Source organism: Cuculus canorus, chromosome 24 (assembly GCF_017976375.1).
Source record: "Cuculus canorus isolate bCucCan1 chromosome 24, bCucCan1.pri, whole genome shotgun sequence".
Lineage (NCBI taxonomy): Eukaryota > Metazoa > Chordata > Aves > Cuculiformes > Cuculidae > Cuculus > Cuculus canorus.
This window is the reverse complement of record NC_071424.1, coordinates 1,090,421-1,104,161: the sequence shown is the minus strand read 5'-3', so window position 1 is coordinate 1,104,161 and position 13,741 is coordinate 1,090,421. Positions and strand designations below refer to the sequence as shown.

Genomic DNA, 13,741 nt, shown 5'->3' with positions numbered 1-13,741 from the left:
CTCAGCCCCTTTCTGCTGATGTCACGACTTGGGGCCCCGCAGCCGCCTTCCCCGGGCGGTGAGCAGGCAGGAATCAGTGCTGGGGTTGGACGCCCTTTCCTAGATCCTCCTCTTACGCCTCTTCCCTTCCCGGGACGCCGGCTGGAACGGAGCCGAGAGCCCCGGTTGTCCGGCAGACGGATGCCCTGGCAGGTGAGTGCGCTGCCCTCCAGCCCCTCCTGCCAACCCGGGCTGTGCCCGAGACCCTCAGAACAACAGCCAGCAGGCAAAAAAACTTGGGAAACTCCATTTTGAGTTTAAAACTGCCTGGCCTCCAAGAAAGTTGGCCGAAGGTGGCAAAAAGACTGGAAAATTTGTGCCTGCTGAGACATGAGGCTCTGCCTGTGCCAAAGATGCCACCCACAGCCGGGCTGGGGTGGAAAAGGGGTTCCAAGAGAGCCTGGAGCCCACAAGAGCCGCCCTGGCAGGGGTGATTGTCCAAGGGGGAGCGGTGCAGGGCTGGCCACGGCATCGGGGAAAAATGCCGGGGTGAGGCTGTCAGTAAGTGTTTCCATCTGCGCCTTGGCCGGTGCCGTGTCCGATGCTGCCACGCAGACAGGGAGGCTGAGACCGCCAGAGGGTTGGTTGGGCTTGATGATCTCAAAGGTCGTTTCCAATCTAGTGGTTCTATGATTCTATTCTCGGATGCTGGGGAGGGGGTTTGCTGGAGGTGCTCAGGGTTCCTGCCTTGGGATGGTTGGGCAGGGAGCACGTGGGGACACCAGGACGTGCTGGGGACACAGCTTTTTGGGGTGCTCCTGGGCTGGGCATCATCCCCAGGCTGTGCTCAAGGCATCCAGACCCCCAACTCGCTGTAGTCTCCTTTAATAAATGACATTTTCCCCAGGACACCCCCCCCCCCCATATGTCAGGTTTAGAGGAAGGGGCTGCGCTTCAGAGGGAAAGGGAGAGGCAGGGAAGTTGCTTACAGCAGTTTGCAATGGTGATGAGTTAATTCAGCACGGCGGCGTGTCTGGACGTGCAGCAGCACCTCCGGAGCCAGTCCTGGGCGGTGATGTAGGCTGGGATCGGCACAGGGGTTTCTGCCCTCACCACCGCTGGGACGAGAGCGCAGCAGGGAGCAGGGTGCCGGCACGGTGTGGGCGCGGTGCTGGGACAGCACGGTCACGGTGCGGACACAACAGCATCCAAGGTCCCAGGATGGCCAGAAGATGCTCCCACACCTCCGCCAGCGCCGCAGGGCTTGCTGGAAGCCAGTCCCATCCCCACAGCCTGGTGACTCCCTCTTCTCTTGCAGGGCCCGTCCATGGATGCCAACAAGAAGGTGGATCTCAAGATAATTATCATAGGAGCTCTGGGGTAAGGAGCGTTGCCTGTGATGAGAGGGAAGCCTGTGGGTGCGCAGCCCCTGTCCCGGCTGTGACCAGCCCCTTCAGCCCGGCTTCACAGTGCAAAGCCTCACCTGCATCCCTTCCCTCCCACCAGCGTGGGCAAAACCTCCCTTCTGCACCAGTACGTGCACAAGACGTTCTACGAGGATTACCGCACCACGCTGGGCGCCAGCATCCTGACCAAAGTCGTCGCAGTAGACAACACCCCCTTGAAACTACAGGTGAGTGGAGCTGGAGCTGCCTGGGATTCCCACCCTGATCCCACGGGTACGTGTCCCACTGTGTCCTGCTGTCCCCAAATGCCTACTGGCATCATGGGGGGGGCGGCCCTGGATTTGCAGGGCCTGATCTTCATAACCCCTGAGGACCCATGAACAGCAGAATCATAGAATCACAGAATCATTGAGGTTAGAAAAGACCACTAAACTCATCCAGTCCAACCATCATCCCAATCCCACCGTGCCTACTAAACTGTATCCCATAGTGCCGTGGCCACACAAGTTTTGAACCCCTCCAGGGATGGAGACTCCACCACTGCCCTGGGCAGCCTCTGCCAGGGCTTCACTCTATCAGTAAAGAAATTGTTCCTAATATCCAGTTTTGGCGGCTTGGTGCTCCCTGAAACTGGTCTCCTGCTCAGGACTGCAAACACCCACACTGCTCACCTCCTGCCCTTCTCTGCCCTAGATCTGGGACACGGGGGGACAGGAGCGATTCCGGTCCATGGTGTCAACCTTTTACAAAGGCTCAGATGGCTGCATGCTGGCCTTCGACGTCACGGACAGGGAGTCCTTTGAGTCCCTGGACAACTGGAGAGATGACTTCCTGGAGAAGGTCATCCCAAGGGAGCAAGATTTCCCCATGGTCGTGCTGGGGAACAAAATAGACATCTGCGATCGGCAGGTAAGGGTGGAGGAGAGAGCAGGGTGAGCGGATTGGGATCCCTTAGTGCCCAAACGGCTTATGAGCACCGACCCTTTGCCTGTGGAACCTTCTTCTGATGCTCACACGAAAACCAGGGCTTCTGGGCGAGGAGCTGCTGGGCGCTCGGTGCTGCCACCTCCTCTGTGCCTCTCGGAGGGCACAGGCAGTGCTGCTTCGCTTCCCGTCACACTGAAAAAGAGCAGAAATTAAGCATCTCAGATAGCTGCCTGCCCTGCCAGCACCCTGCCCTCACCCAGCAGTGCCTGGATGGGCAAGAAGGGTCCCCTCCAGCACCTCTGCAGCAGCTACGGGCACCCCCGCCCAGGGCTGTGCTGTGGCTCCATCCTCCTTTCTCTCAGGTATCCAAGGAGATTGCTTCAGCCTGGTGCAAGGAGAAAGACATCCCTTATTTTGAAGTCAGCGCCAAGAACAATATCAACGTTGCAGAGGCTTTCGAGACCCTTGCAAAGCAGGCATTAACAACGGTGAGCATCGCTCCTGCACATCAAACCCGTGCCGGCAGCAGGGATTCAGGTGGGAGCTGCACTCAGGTGTTCCCCAGAGCTGATCCGACGGACCCTCCCAGCCCACCTTCTGATGCAGTATATCTTCTATTTACCACCTGTAGGAGAGCCCTAGGAAAAAGAAATGCATCAGTGGTTGATTTCATGGAATCACAGAATGGTTTGGGTTGGAAGGGACCTCAAAGCCCATCCAGTCCCACCCCTGCCATGGGCAGGGACACCTCCCACTGGATCAGGGGCTCCAAGCCCCATCCAACCTGGCCTGGAACCCCTCCAGGGATGGGGCAGCCACCACTGCTCTGGGCACCCTGGGCCAGGGCCTCCCCACCTGAACAGAAAAACATTTCTTCCCAAGACCTCATCTCAATCTCCCCTCTTTCAGCTGAAAACCATTCCTGCTCATCCTCTCCCCGCCCTCCCTGATCCAGAGCCCCTCCACGGCTTTCCTGGAGCTCCTTTCAGTTCAGGATTTATTTTAAGAAATAAAATAGATTTTGACCCAGTTAGAAAGGAGCAGGAACTGCCTTTTCTCTTTGCCCACCAGAACAGGCACCGCACAGCGCTCCAGCACTGTCCTCTAGTGGCCATCCCACGGGGACCTTCATGGCCCCACGCCAAGCGAGGTGGCTCCACGTCACAGCTGAGTTGGGCGGCTTTTCTCCGGTCCTTGCCTTTCATCACCCATCAGGACTGCGCCTGTGCTCCCCAGTCCTTCTGACTTTGATCTAACACCATTCACCCTATCTCTTCTCTCTTTTGTTTTTCTTTTTCCAGTATAAAGGGATTTTTGAGAGCTATTTAACCGACTCCATCAAACTCACTCCCAACGACAAGCCCAAGAAGAGCTGCTGCTGACGCTGGACACGCGGCCGTGCTCCGGGCTGTCCTGCACGAGCACCCCACCATGCCCAAGGTGGATGGAGCCCTAGCGGGGGGTCTGTGCCCCCCAGCCACAGATGCTGGCCAAGCCGGGGTGCAGGACGGCCACCACTCAACACACCAGAGCCAGCTGGCTGCGCATCCCAGCGTTTGCTGCTTCCCACGTCTCCGGAGCTGCTCTCCCAACCCAGCAGCCTCCCAAATCTCCGCTGTGTCACGGCAGCCCCGTCCCTTTCACCCCACTGGCACCCGAGCGGGTGATACCCCTGTTGTGACGGTGCCAGGGAGCCGGGCAGTGCTCCCGATGCCTTTCCAGAGACCTTGGCCCCGTGGCTGATGATTCCTGGCGTATGGACTGGTGGCTCTGTGGCTCTCGCAGTGTCTGCAGCGCGTAGGGGCTGTCCTGGGGCAGGAGCGCAGCTCTGAGAGCAGCTGGGTCCGCCTTAGGGTCAGCACCTGTGGATGGAACTGTTCAGTGCCTCAGTTTCCCCTGCTCTCGTGCACACCCATCCATCAAACCTCTCCCAGCTCCCGCTGCACTGATGAGGATCCTCAGTAAAGCACTTTGTCGGGGATTCTTTTTTTTTTTTTTTATAAAAGGACATTAAATATTTCATTTTTATTTATATGTCTGTGTCATTAAACCTTCCTGCAGTCCAGCAGCGGGAGGATGGGTTGGGGATCCCAGCTCTTGCGCCGTCCCGTGGGCCATGCTCCAGACTTTCCTCCAGCAAGGCCAGCAGCTCTGAGCCTGCGCCAGCTGCTCAGGGCACGGAGATGCACTTTGGGGCTGGATTTTATTTTTCCAGTGCAAATTTAGGGGCAGGGAGAGCTGTGGTACCTGGGGCATCGCGCAAAGCGGGTGCACGGTGTCGGCACGGGGGCCCAGCCGGGGCGGCTGTCGGCAGAGGGAGCCCGCTGGGAGCCAAGCCAAGCACCCGCTTCCCTTCTTGCATCCATCCTGCTCCGGCTCAGGCACCTTCCACCTTCAAGAAGCCGTGTTGAGGCACAGGCGAGGTGCCCATGGCCATCACGCATCCCCTTCCCCATGGCTTTAGGAGCTGCTTCTCCAAGGCTGTGGCAGCCCAGTCACGGCACAGCCTGGATGGACCTGGGGACATCCCTCAGCCGGGTACCCTATCCCATAGGTCTCCGTGGGACCCTCTGTCCTCTCACCACCCTCCTCCAGGCCCATCCACTCCAGTGGTTCCACAGGGCTTCCCAGGGGTCGTGAGGACTTTTCCGTAAGCAATCGGGGCTGTTGCCCACCCAGACCCACCGAGATGCGACACCACCTTGGCGCAGCGTCCGTCGTGCCGGCAGCAGGGCACGGGGCAGGCGGGTGCGTGTGAGCAGGGTGAAACCCGTGCGAGGGCTCGGCGAGGGGCTCGTGGGGGCTGCAGTGCTCTAATTACCCTGACAGTCTCCCGAGAGGCACATTAGAGATGTTCCCACCTCCCTCCGAGAGGCACATTAGAGATGTTCCCACCTCCCTCCTTACCCAACGCTCAGCCTGTTTATTTGGGCACCCAGCCGGGAAAGGATTTGTCACTCTATATTGGGAGGAGAGGGGCATTAACCATTCTCCCCCTGAGCTCCACATGCTCTTTCCCCCTGGATCCCTGAGGCAGCTGGACCGCAGCATCTCCCCAGTGGTGGTAGATGCAGCTCCAGCCCCTGCCCAGGCTCTGCAGCATCACCCGGCGCCCAGCATCGCTGCAGGATGCAGCCCACATCCCGGCACAGCTCCAGGATGAGCATCAGCCGCTGCGCTTGGACAGGTCTGTTTGGAAGGCGGTTAAGCACCATCCCTGTCAATAGTGATATTGTTTGTAATCGCACTCTCTCTCTCCAGCGGGTCACAGTGCCAGAGGTGGATGCAAACTTGACCTGTTTTATTCCAGCAAGCAGCAATTTGGACACCCAGAGCCGGGCAGGTCAAACAAATGCACTCAGCAGGGCAGGTGAGCAGCCACTGGCACAGGAGTTAAACCTGGCCTGGAACCCCTCCAGGGACGGGGCAGCCACCACTGCTCTGGGCACCCTGTTCCAGTGCCTCATCACTCTCATAGTGAAGAATTTCCTCCTTATGTCCAGTCTAAACTCTCCAGTTTACACCCATTCCCCCTCGTCCCGGGGCAATGGGTAAACACCTCGTAGGTGTGCAGCACTACGCTGAAGTCAACCACAGCCATCCCACTTTTCTTCTCCCTCCATCCCTCCCAGGTAGGAAAACCATCGTGGTGGGGGTCACTCCGGGAATGCTCCCTCCAGGAGGACCAGGAGGCTGAGGAGGTGGCCCAGCGCCAGGCAGGATGCTGGCAGGAGCCGCCAGAGGTGCTAAGCTGGTAATACTATCCCAGAGCCGAAACACGATAAAGGACAGGGGCAGGTTTGCAACGTGTAGGATTAACAAGGTCAGCTCAAGATTTTTCTCAGGGTGAAAATCAAAGGGAAAAAAATATTTGCCTTGTGTGACTCAGCGAGTTCCTGTGCAGCCAGCGGTACCAGCTCACCCCGTCGGAGGGACGGGCCCGTGGTCATAGCTAGGAAACCAAACCAACCCGAGCTCTTATCCTCTGCAGTCCTACACTTCTGTATTTTAAAGACACTTCCCAGCTGCGACGCCGGGCTCTGCGCTCGGTGCTTCGCTCAGCTTGGCCAGCACGGCCAGGCTGCACCCCTGCCCTCACAGGTTTGCATTCACAGATCGAAGCCACGCTCAAAAATCAGTAAAAACCCCAGCAGGAGGATGGTGACCACCGGACGGAAACCTCCCCACCCTGCCAGCACCTACAGAGGAGAGCACCGCCCTCAGCTGACACTCGCTTTGAATCCTTGACTCCCAGATGCAGTCTGCTTCAGTGCTTCGGAGGTATAATTACTCCTAACAGCTCTTCCCAGGTGCTTTAGAAATGCAGCCTGCGCTCCATGTTATCTGGTGTAACCAGACTGGTTGAGTCCCCACTGTGGGAGCCTGGTTAGAGCCTGGGGATTTGCATTGCAGACGGCCTCCTAGCAGGGTGGGCAGAAAGCGCTCCTCGGCAGCTCCCTGCCTGCACACACATCCCAGGGGGTCGGGGACGGGCAACGGGGTCCGTCTGCCCCAGCCTGTGCCACTTGGCACTGTGTGGAATTAAATTCTCTTACTCAATTTCTGACAATAAAAAAAAATAGCATAAAATCTGCAAAGCGGATTGGTCCAATGGGAGGTGTCCCTGGTTGGGATTAGATGATCTTTAAGGTCCCTTCCAACGCAAACCGTTCTGTGATTCTATGAAAATCAATTTTTCCTGTTCCAAAGGAGAAGCCCTGTCGACCTGGAGCTGGGATTGAAGATAACGCAGCAGCTTCAGCCACTTCAAGATGTTAGCGAAGCAAATGTGAGAAACCCCAGAGGCTCAAAGTTACAGGGAACCTTTCAAGTGCTCCAAACATGAAGAATAAAACCACGGCATCAGGCAAAGCCTTGTCTCTGCCCTCTAGGGCACCAGGTACACAACGGCATCTAGAGTGTATCAGCCCAGGCTTTGGCAGGCGATGTGCACCGTGCTTGGACGCGCCTGGTCCCTCGCGTGTGTGGCAGCATCAGCCCGTGCGGGGCAACGCTCACTCATTAACGAAGGCTTTGGCGTCCTGGCGTGGCACGCGGCTGGGCACAGCGCCGCGCCAGAGCATCCCGCGGCACGCTGGTGCCTCTTGACACCAGCACCGCTGATGCTATTAATTACTCGGACCACAGTTCCCTGTTTCCTCACGCACTGCCCCATTATTCCACCTCAGCCGACGGGCAGGATGGGATTTGTGTGACTGCCGGGGATGCACAATTAGCCCCTGCTTGAAGCACAGTCAGGAGGGAGAGGATGCCATCCCCTCGTCCTCGGCTCCGTTGTCCACCTATTCACGGTAAATGTCGATGCTTCTCCTTCAAACCCATCACATGGGAGCTCTTGTCACCGTGGCCCAGTCGCAATGAGCATCCACGCACGGGGTCGTGTGGGGTCGTGTGGGGCCGTGGGGCTCTGCCCACCCCTGGGGGCTGCGAGTGGTGAGGCCAGGGGACGCAGTAGGTCTGCGAGCCAGCACGTACAGAGGATTAGGGGCCGTGGCCGGTGCCGCGGTCAGCTGAGGTACATGCTGAAGTCAGCAGTGAGCCTGAGCCTCAGGCGTCCTTCCCATCCGAGAGGGGCAGCAGCAAAGTGCACAGTCTGCTGCCAGGATGGGCAGGTTTGCTCCAGCCAGCCCGGCACGGGGCCCTGCTAGAGCAATGTTCTGCTTGGAGGGTTTTCCACCCCTTGTTGCAGTCGACGTGCAAGCTGCAAAGCCCTCTGGAAAGGCCAAGTGCTGTGGAGAGGGTCCTGTGCGCAGGCCAGACCCCCGGGCAGGGCATGGGCTGGAGCAACAGCAGCAAAAGCAGCTTGGAGAAACCCAGGAAGGAGTGGATTCCCTGGGGTGGGACCATTCCCTGCACAAGGGGCCAGCGCCAGGCCCGCCAGCCCCACGCCGCAGCGGCAGCTCAGTGGTGACCGAGGCGGGATGGAGCGCGCAGTGGTACTCACCACAGGGTGGATATGGCCCTTTGCACAGGGGTGGACAACGTCTCCACTAAGGAGTTTTAGTGCTATCCACACCTGGAGAGCAGGAGCAGCCTCCCATTGATGTGTACCTGCTGCCCAACAAGGAGCTCCACCAGGGGAGGGTCAGGTCGGATATCAGAAAAAGATTCTTCACAGAAAGAGTCATCGGGCACTGGAACAGCTGCCCAGGGAGGGGGTCGAGTCGCCTTCCCTGGAGGTGTTCAAGGAACGGGTGGATGAAGTGCTGAGGGACATGGTTTAGGGAGTGTTAGGAATGGTTGGACTCGATGATCCAGTGGGTCCTTTCCAACCTGGTGATTCTGTGTGATTCTGTGATCCTCCAAATCCCTCGCTTTTGGCCTGAGATGGGCTGGATTCTGCCCTGCACGGAGCAGCAGCTCCTCGTGTGTGGACAGACATAAGCCATGGTGACTTGCAACCTTTCCGTCCTGTTGATTGAAGGGAAAACGCAAAGGTGCTTCTTCTTGCCATCCTCACTGAGCACCATCAGGTCTTGCGAAGCGCAGCCCGCATGCTTCCAGCAGCGTCCCGGGGACGTGGCCAGACCAGACCGGAGCCACAGACCAGGACTGTGAGCCCTGGGTGAGATGCAGAGCAGGGAGCTGTGTTCCCGCTGGATTTCACCCAGGCATTGCATCCCTCTGGCCTGGAATGATTTATTCAGCTTTAAACACCGTCTGCCCGATGACTCTTTGGAAGCAGACTGGCAGCTCAAGGCTGCTCCTGGCCCTGTGCCACCGGCGCCCGTCCATCGGCGCAGCACGACAACACCCTGCTCAAAACTTGTGAATAAGGCAAAGGAGGCTGCGGGCTCTTTCATCTCAGATCTGGGTCCTGATCTCTCTAACCAGGGCCACAGGACCTCCGCGCGGCCACCCTCACTTCAAACACCTGAGTGATTCTACAGGCATTGACCTCAGAGCCCTCAACAATGAGACGTTTTATTTCACGGCTTATCTCCCATCGCTGAGGTTTGAGCATTTTGGCCTTAATGAGTCGCCCAAGGCCACATAGCAGGCAGCTACAACTCCATGGCTCCTGCTCCACCAGGACCACGTACAAACACGATGGGTCCTGTGCTGGGACCACGTACAGACGGGATGGTCTCTGCTCCACCAGGATCACGTACAACCCTGAGGGCTCCGGCACTGGAACCACATACAAACGTGATGGTTCCTGCTCAACCAGGACCACGTACAACTCCAATGGCTCCTACAATGGAACCACGTACAAACGTGATGGTTTCTGATCCACCAAGACCACGTACAACCCCGATGGCTCCTGCCCCACTGGGGTCACGTTTGCTTTTCCCCAACACCCTCTGCTCCCACAGCTTCACGGAATGACCTGAGTTGGGAAGGACCCACAAGGATCCCCCAGTCCAACTCCTGTCCCAGCACAGGACAATCACAAAATTGAAATCTTGCCCAGCTTTGCGCTGCCTTGCACAAATCCTGGTGTAAAGGAGGGAGAAGCTGCCTGTTGCTGAGCTTCTCCCAAACTCCTCCACACACCTCACATTTTTGGGGGAAAGATTCCTGTCTTTTTCTTTAAACTGCTAAACCTCCCTTCGCTGGAATTCAATTGTTTGTGCGAAAAAGCCTCATTTCGGTTGACTTTCCTAATTTACGGAGTGGGCAGAAAGCCTTGAAGGGGGAAGCAGAGCCTGGAGGCAGCTCCAAGCCCAGATTCCAGGGGAGCGGGCTCCTCCGCCTGCAGGCTGGGGGTGATCCCGCCGCCGGACCTGCTGCAATGCCACGCATTTTTGGCTGCAAGTATGGGCTGGGGCTGCTCCCCACCCAGCCCCCGGGAGCAGCTCGCGCCGCTGCTGAGCGCGGCGGGTGTCTCTGGGCTTCGGGCAGACCTTGCTGAGCGCTCGTGTGCTCCCCTGGAGAAGGCAGCTATCTTGAACGGCTTTCACAAATAAGATAACAGCCCTTGTTCAAGGTCACCGGAGGCAGAGCTGGGCAGGCGGCCGTCAGGAGAGCGCCGGCCGGCCGCAGCACTTTGCCAAGGACAAACAGCCCGGTGTCTGCCATGCACAGCCCAAGCCCGCCCTGTGATGCTCTCCAGGGGCTCCTCTGGCTGGGTAAGGGTCTTCTCAGGAGGGGATGCTGGCTCTGGAGGCCTTCGCTGCGCTCCAGAGGGAGAGCAGAGGTGGTGGGGTTGACTCTAACCCCAGAACTCTAACCCCAGAACACGCTCGGCTCCCTGAACCAGGATGTCTTCTATGGCAAAGCCTTCGATTTGGGGATGCACTTGCTCTGTGAGCTCATGCCAGCCCTGCTGCTGTGTCCCAGTGCTCTCCTGTGGGGAGATGTCTCTCTGAAGACAAGGGCCAGCACCGACGTGGCAGGGCTTATTTGATAGACACATGCAGGGGACACTGTCTGTTCAGGGGGTTACCCCTTCTCCTGCCTCTGGAGATGTTCCTGTAGCGCAAAGGCAGGTTGTAAAGGTCATGAGCAGATGAGATATGGCAATTCCCTCCGGGGGAGAGAACCTGAAAGCAGCAGTGCCTCTGCCCAGCTCCGAGTTCACACCATGACATAAACAGCAGGAAACATCCCCATGGTGCTGAGCACCATGGACTTCCCAATTTGGACTTTCTGCATCCCACCCTCTATTTTGGTGCTGTAAACAATGCCACTGTCCCCCTCCAGGACACTGTGTTCCCCATTCCCCCCTGGATAAAGCCTTTGACCAGCGGGCGAGACCAACACGTGTCCCTGCAGCCAAGGGGGGAGCCTGGGAAGTGCTAAAAGTTGGCCGTTCCCTTTCAAGCGAGATTTGTGTCTCCATCACCTGACGCCGTGGAGCCAGTGGCTTGGCCACGTCTGCCAGCCAGAGCGTGGCACCCGGCCCGGGCCCGCGAGGTGCATTCCTGGGTGAGGAGGGAATGGTGATAACCAGCCTGGGAACTTCACAGCTCCAGCCAGGCTCCGTGTGGTCACACCGCTGAGGGTACCCAGTGGGAATCAACCCCCGTCCACCACAGCCCTGCAGACCAGAGCATCCTGCAGCACCGGGGACATCCAACACCCTGCTCCAGGAACAGGCACCTCATTCCCATAGGAACGTGGCAGCCCACATCTCTCTTTTCCCATCTAGCTGAGGTGTGCTGCTCCTTTCAAAAGCTCCTCGGAGGACAGAAGGACAAACAGGGGAGAGGGACATAGGATCATGGAATAGTTTGGATCAAAAGCGACCTCAAAGCCCACCCAGTCCTGCCTCCTGCCATGGGCAGGGACACCTCCCACTGGATCAGGGGCTCCAAGCCCCATCCAACCTGGCCTGGAACCCCTCCAGGGATGGGGCAGCCACCGCTGCTCTGGGCAACCTGGACCTCAGAGCAAAACATTTCTCCCTAAGATCTCATCTCAATCTCTCCAACCTCACTTCAGATGTCCACTGTGCAGGTGCCACAGCCCTCCAGGTCCTCTCAGATCCCCCTGAAGCACCAGTTTCTCTCTACAAATGCTGCCCCACTCCACCAGCAGCATCTCCATCCCAGACCCTGGCTCCTACTCAGCACAAGCACCGTTCCCCTGGCAAAAGTGTCTGAAAACAAGAAGCAACCTCAGCCGCAGGTCGGAGGGAGGCTGCCGCAGGTGCACCAGCCGCAGAGCTCCCCGGAACCAGCCCCCTCCAGCCCACGGACATGCTGCCTTTCCCCACTGCCTCCAACCTCCGAGCTCTGAGGAAGCTTTCTCATCATTTCCAGCAGTAAACTACCACTGAATTATTACCCTCATTAAGTGTAATAAATCTGCTAATATTAATCACCTGCAAATAAATCTACACATTCCAGCACTCGGTATGCTGTTATCGGACCAGAAGATAAACAGCTCAGCAGTCCGTGCACGTGGGGCTCCATGTTTGACTCCGGAAAGTCTTCATGGTGTCTTTCCACCTCCCGGTGCCTCCCAGATTTCTGGGCAAGCCCCAGTGCCCCCCAGACACTTGTCTGTGCCCTGCAGAACATCCAGGACAGTCTGTTGGTGGACACATCCCTGCAGAGCAGCTCGGGCTACACCCAGAGAACACGGCCAGAGCAGCAAGAGGCAGAATCAGTTGTGTTCGTAGTTACTGAAACTGGAATTTGACCAGGAGTTCACCTCCTGTTGCACGAAATGCCAAAGGAACATCAGACCATCGGTGGTTGTACAGGGCCGGTTTCTCCATAGGGCAAGACCTTGCAGTGCCCTGATCACACCCACCAGGACTTTGGAATAGCAGCTCTTCCAACAGGGAGCTGTCAGCCCTCCCTGTGAGCTCGCCTGTCCCTGAACTGGAGAGTCTGTCTGTGAGGGAGGGACATCTGGAGTTGAAGGGGACAGAGCAAGCCTGAAGGTCTCATTCTAAGTCACCTCTTGTGGGCACATTACCTTGCAGAGGACTGAGAACTTCCTCAGGTTTTGCCAGTGCTGGATGGGCAACAAACCCAACCCATCAGGCTGCCGGTGTCCCAGCCCAAGCCGCAAGGAACTGCACCACTCGGTCCCTTTGGCTGGTTTGGTTTTACATCCCAGTGCGACTCCGTTCTCCTCTCTGTCTGCCAGGGAGACATCCCCCTGGACGTGTCATCCCCACTGCCGTCCTTCCTGTGTCCTCCACCGTGTGCTGTCCAGGGCTTGACACAAAGAGCAACGCTTGGAGGACAAGGAGCACCAGCAGCCTCCTCACCTGGAGATGTTCCTGTTTCGCTCACGCAGTGAGCCTGTGTGCCAGCTTTGGGGTTTTACTTTTCACACCATCTGGATTGAAACAAAGCTGATGTTGCTCCTAAATCTCACAGCTGGGCTGGTCCCCGAGGTGAGACCCGTCCCCTCTGCCACCCGCCTCGCTCAGGGCACACGCGTGCTGGAGCTCTGGATGCACCGACAGGCTCCCTCTCTGCTCGGCACCTTCTCTTTTTCAAAGGCAAATGGCTTTTTTTAGAGTGGAAGCTTAAATTCAGGGCTCTGTGCTCCTATTCCAAGCTCGGATACTGATCTCAAACACGTTATTTATCCCCCATGCCTGCAATCACTGCTCCAGCTCCGTAGCTCTGCCCATTCTTGGCTGCCCATTTAGGAAAGGAAGGGAAAAATCTTTCATTGATGAGCTCTGCAAGGAAAAGTGCCAGTTCAGCGATGGCAAAACGGGTCCCTTTTAGCATCCAGGCAGTTTAGCAGTGCCAGCATCACCACTGCAGCACAGACGTTGTTTCCTCTCTTTCAGTGGTGTCTCACAAGCAGGACCCCCGGGGCTGGGACCTTTGGGTGCTTTCGGGCTCCTCGGGTTTGCCCCACGGCACGGACCACGGCACAATCCCGTAGGCTCGTGCTTCTGCCATGTCACGCGTTTACGCTTCAAAGGGCTCCGTGCCTATCAGGCTGTCCTTTAAAAACAACACTTGATATGGGTTATTAATGATATTTAT

General features: G+C 57.6%; 1 protein-coding gene across 1 annotated transcript; it reads left to right on the top strand.

Moving 5' to 3' along the window:
* Positions 1 to 3: 3 nt before the first annotated feature.
* Positions 4 to 4,315, top strand: RAB7B (RAB7B, member RAS oncogene family). Its single transcript, XM_009563864.2, has 6 exons — positions 4 to 192; positions 1,298 to 1,359; positions 1,486 to 1,612; positions 2,079 to 2,294; positions 2,675 to 2,800; positions 3,614 to 4,315. The coding sequence occupies exons 1-6, from the start codon at positions 19 to 21 to the stop codon at positions 3,692 to 3,694; spliced, it is 786 nt and encodes a 261-aa protein (XP_009562159.2). The 5' UTR covers positions 4 to 18; the 3' UTR covers positions 3,695 to 4,315.
* Positions 4,316 to 13,741: the final 9,426 nt, after the last annotated feature.

What these genes read in the sequence shown, in the direction of transcription:
- RAB7B (XM_009563864.2), top strand. Translation starts at nt 19, where the DNA reads ATGTCACGACTTGGGGCCCCGCAGCCGCCTTCCCCGGGCGGTGAGCAG. An exon ending in GCAGACGGATGCCCTGGCAG is followed by an intron (nt 193 to 1,297) that starts GTGAGTGCGCTG and finishes CTTCTCTTGCAG; the next exon opens with GGCCCGTCCATGGATGCCAA. An exon ending in ATTATCATAGGAGCTCTGGG is followed by an intron (nt 1,360 to 1,485) that starts GTAAGGAGCGTT and finishes CCCTCCCACCAG; the next exon opens with CGTGGGCAAAACCTCCCTTC.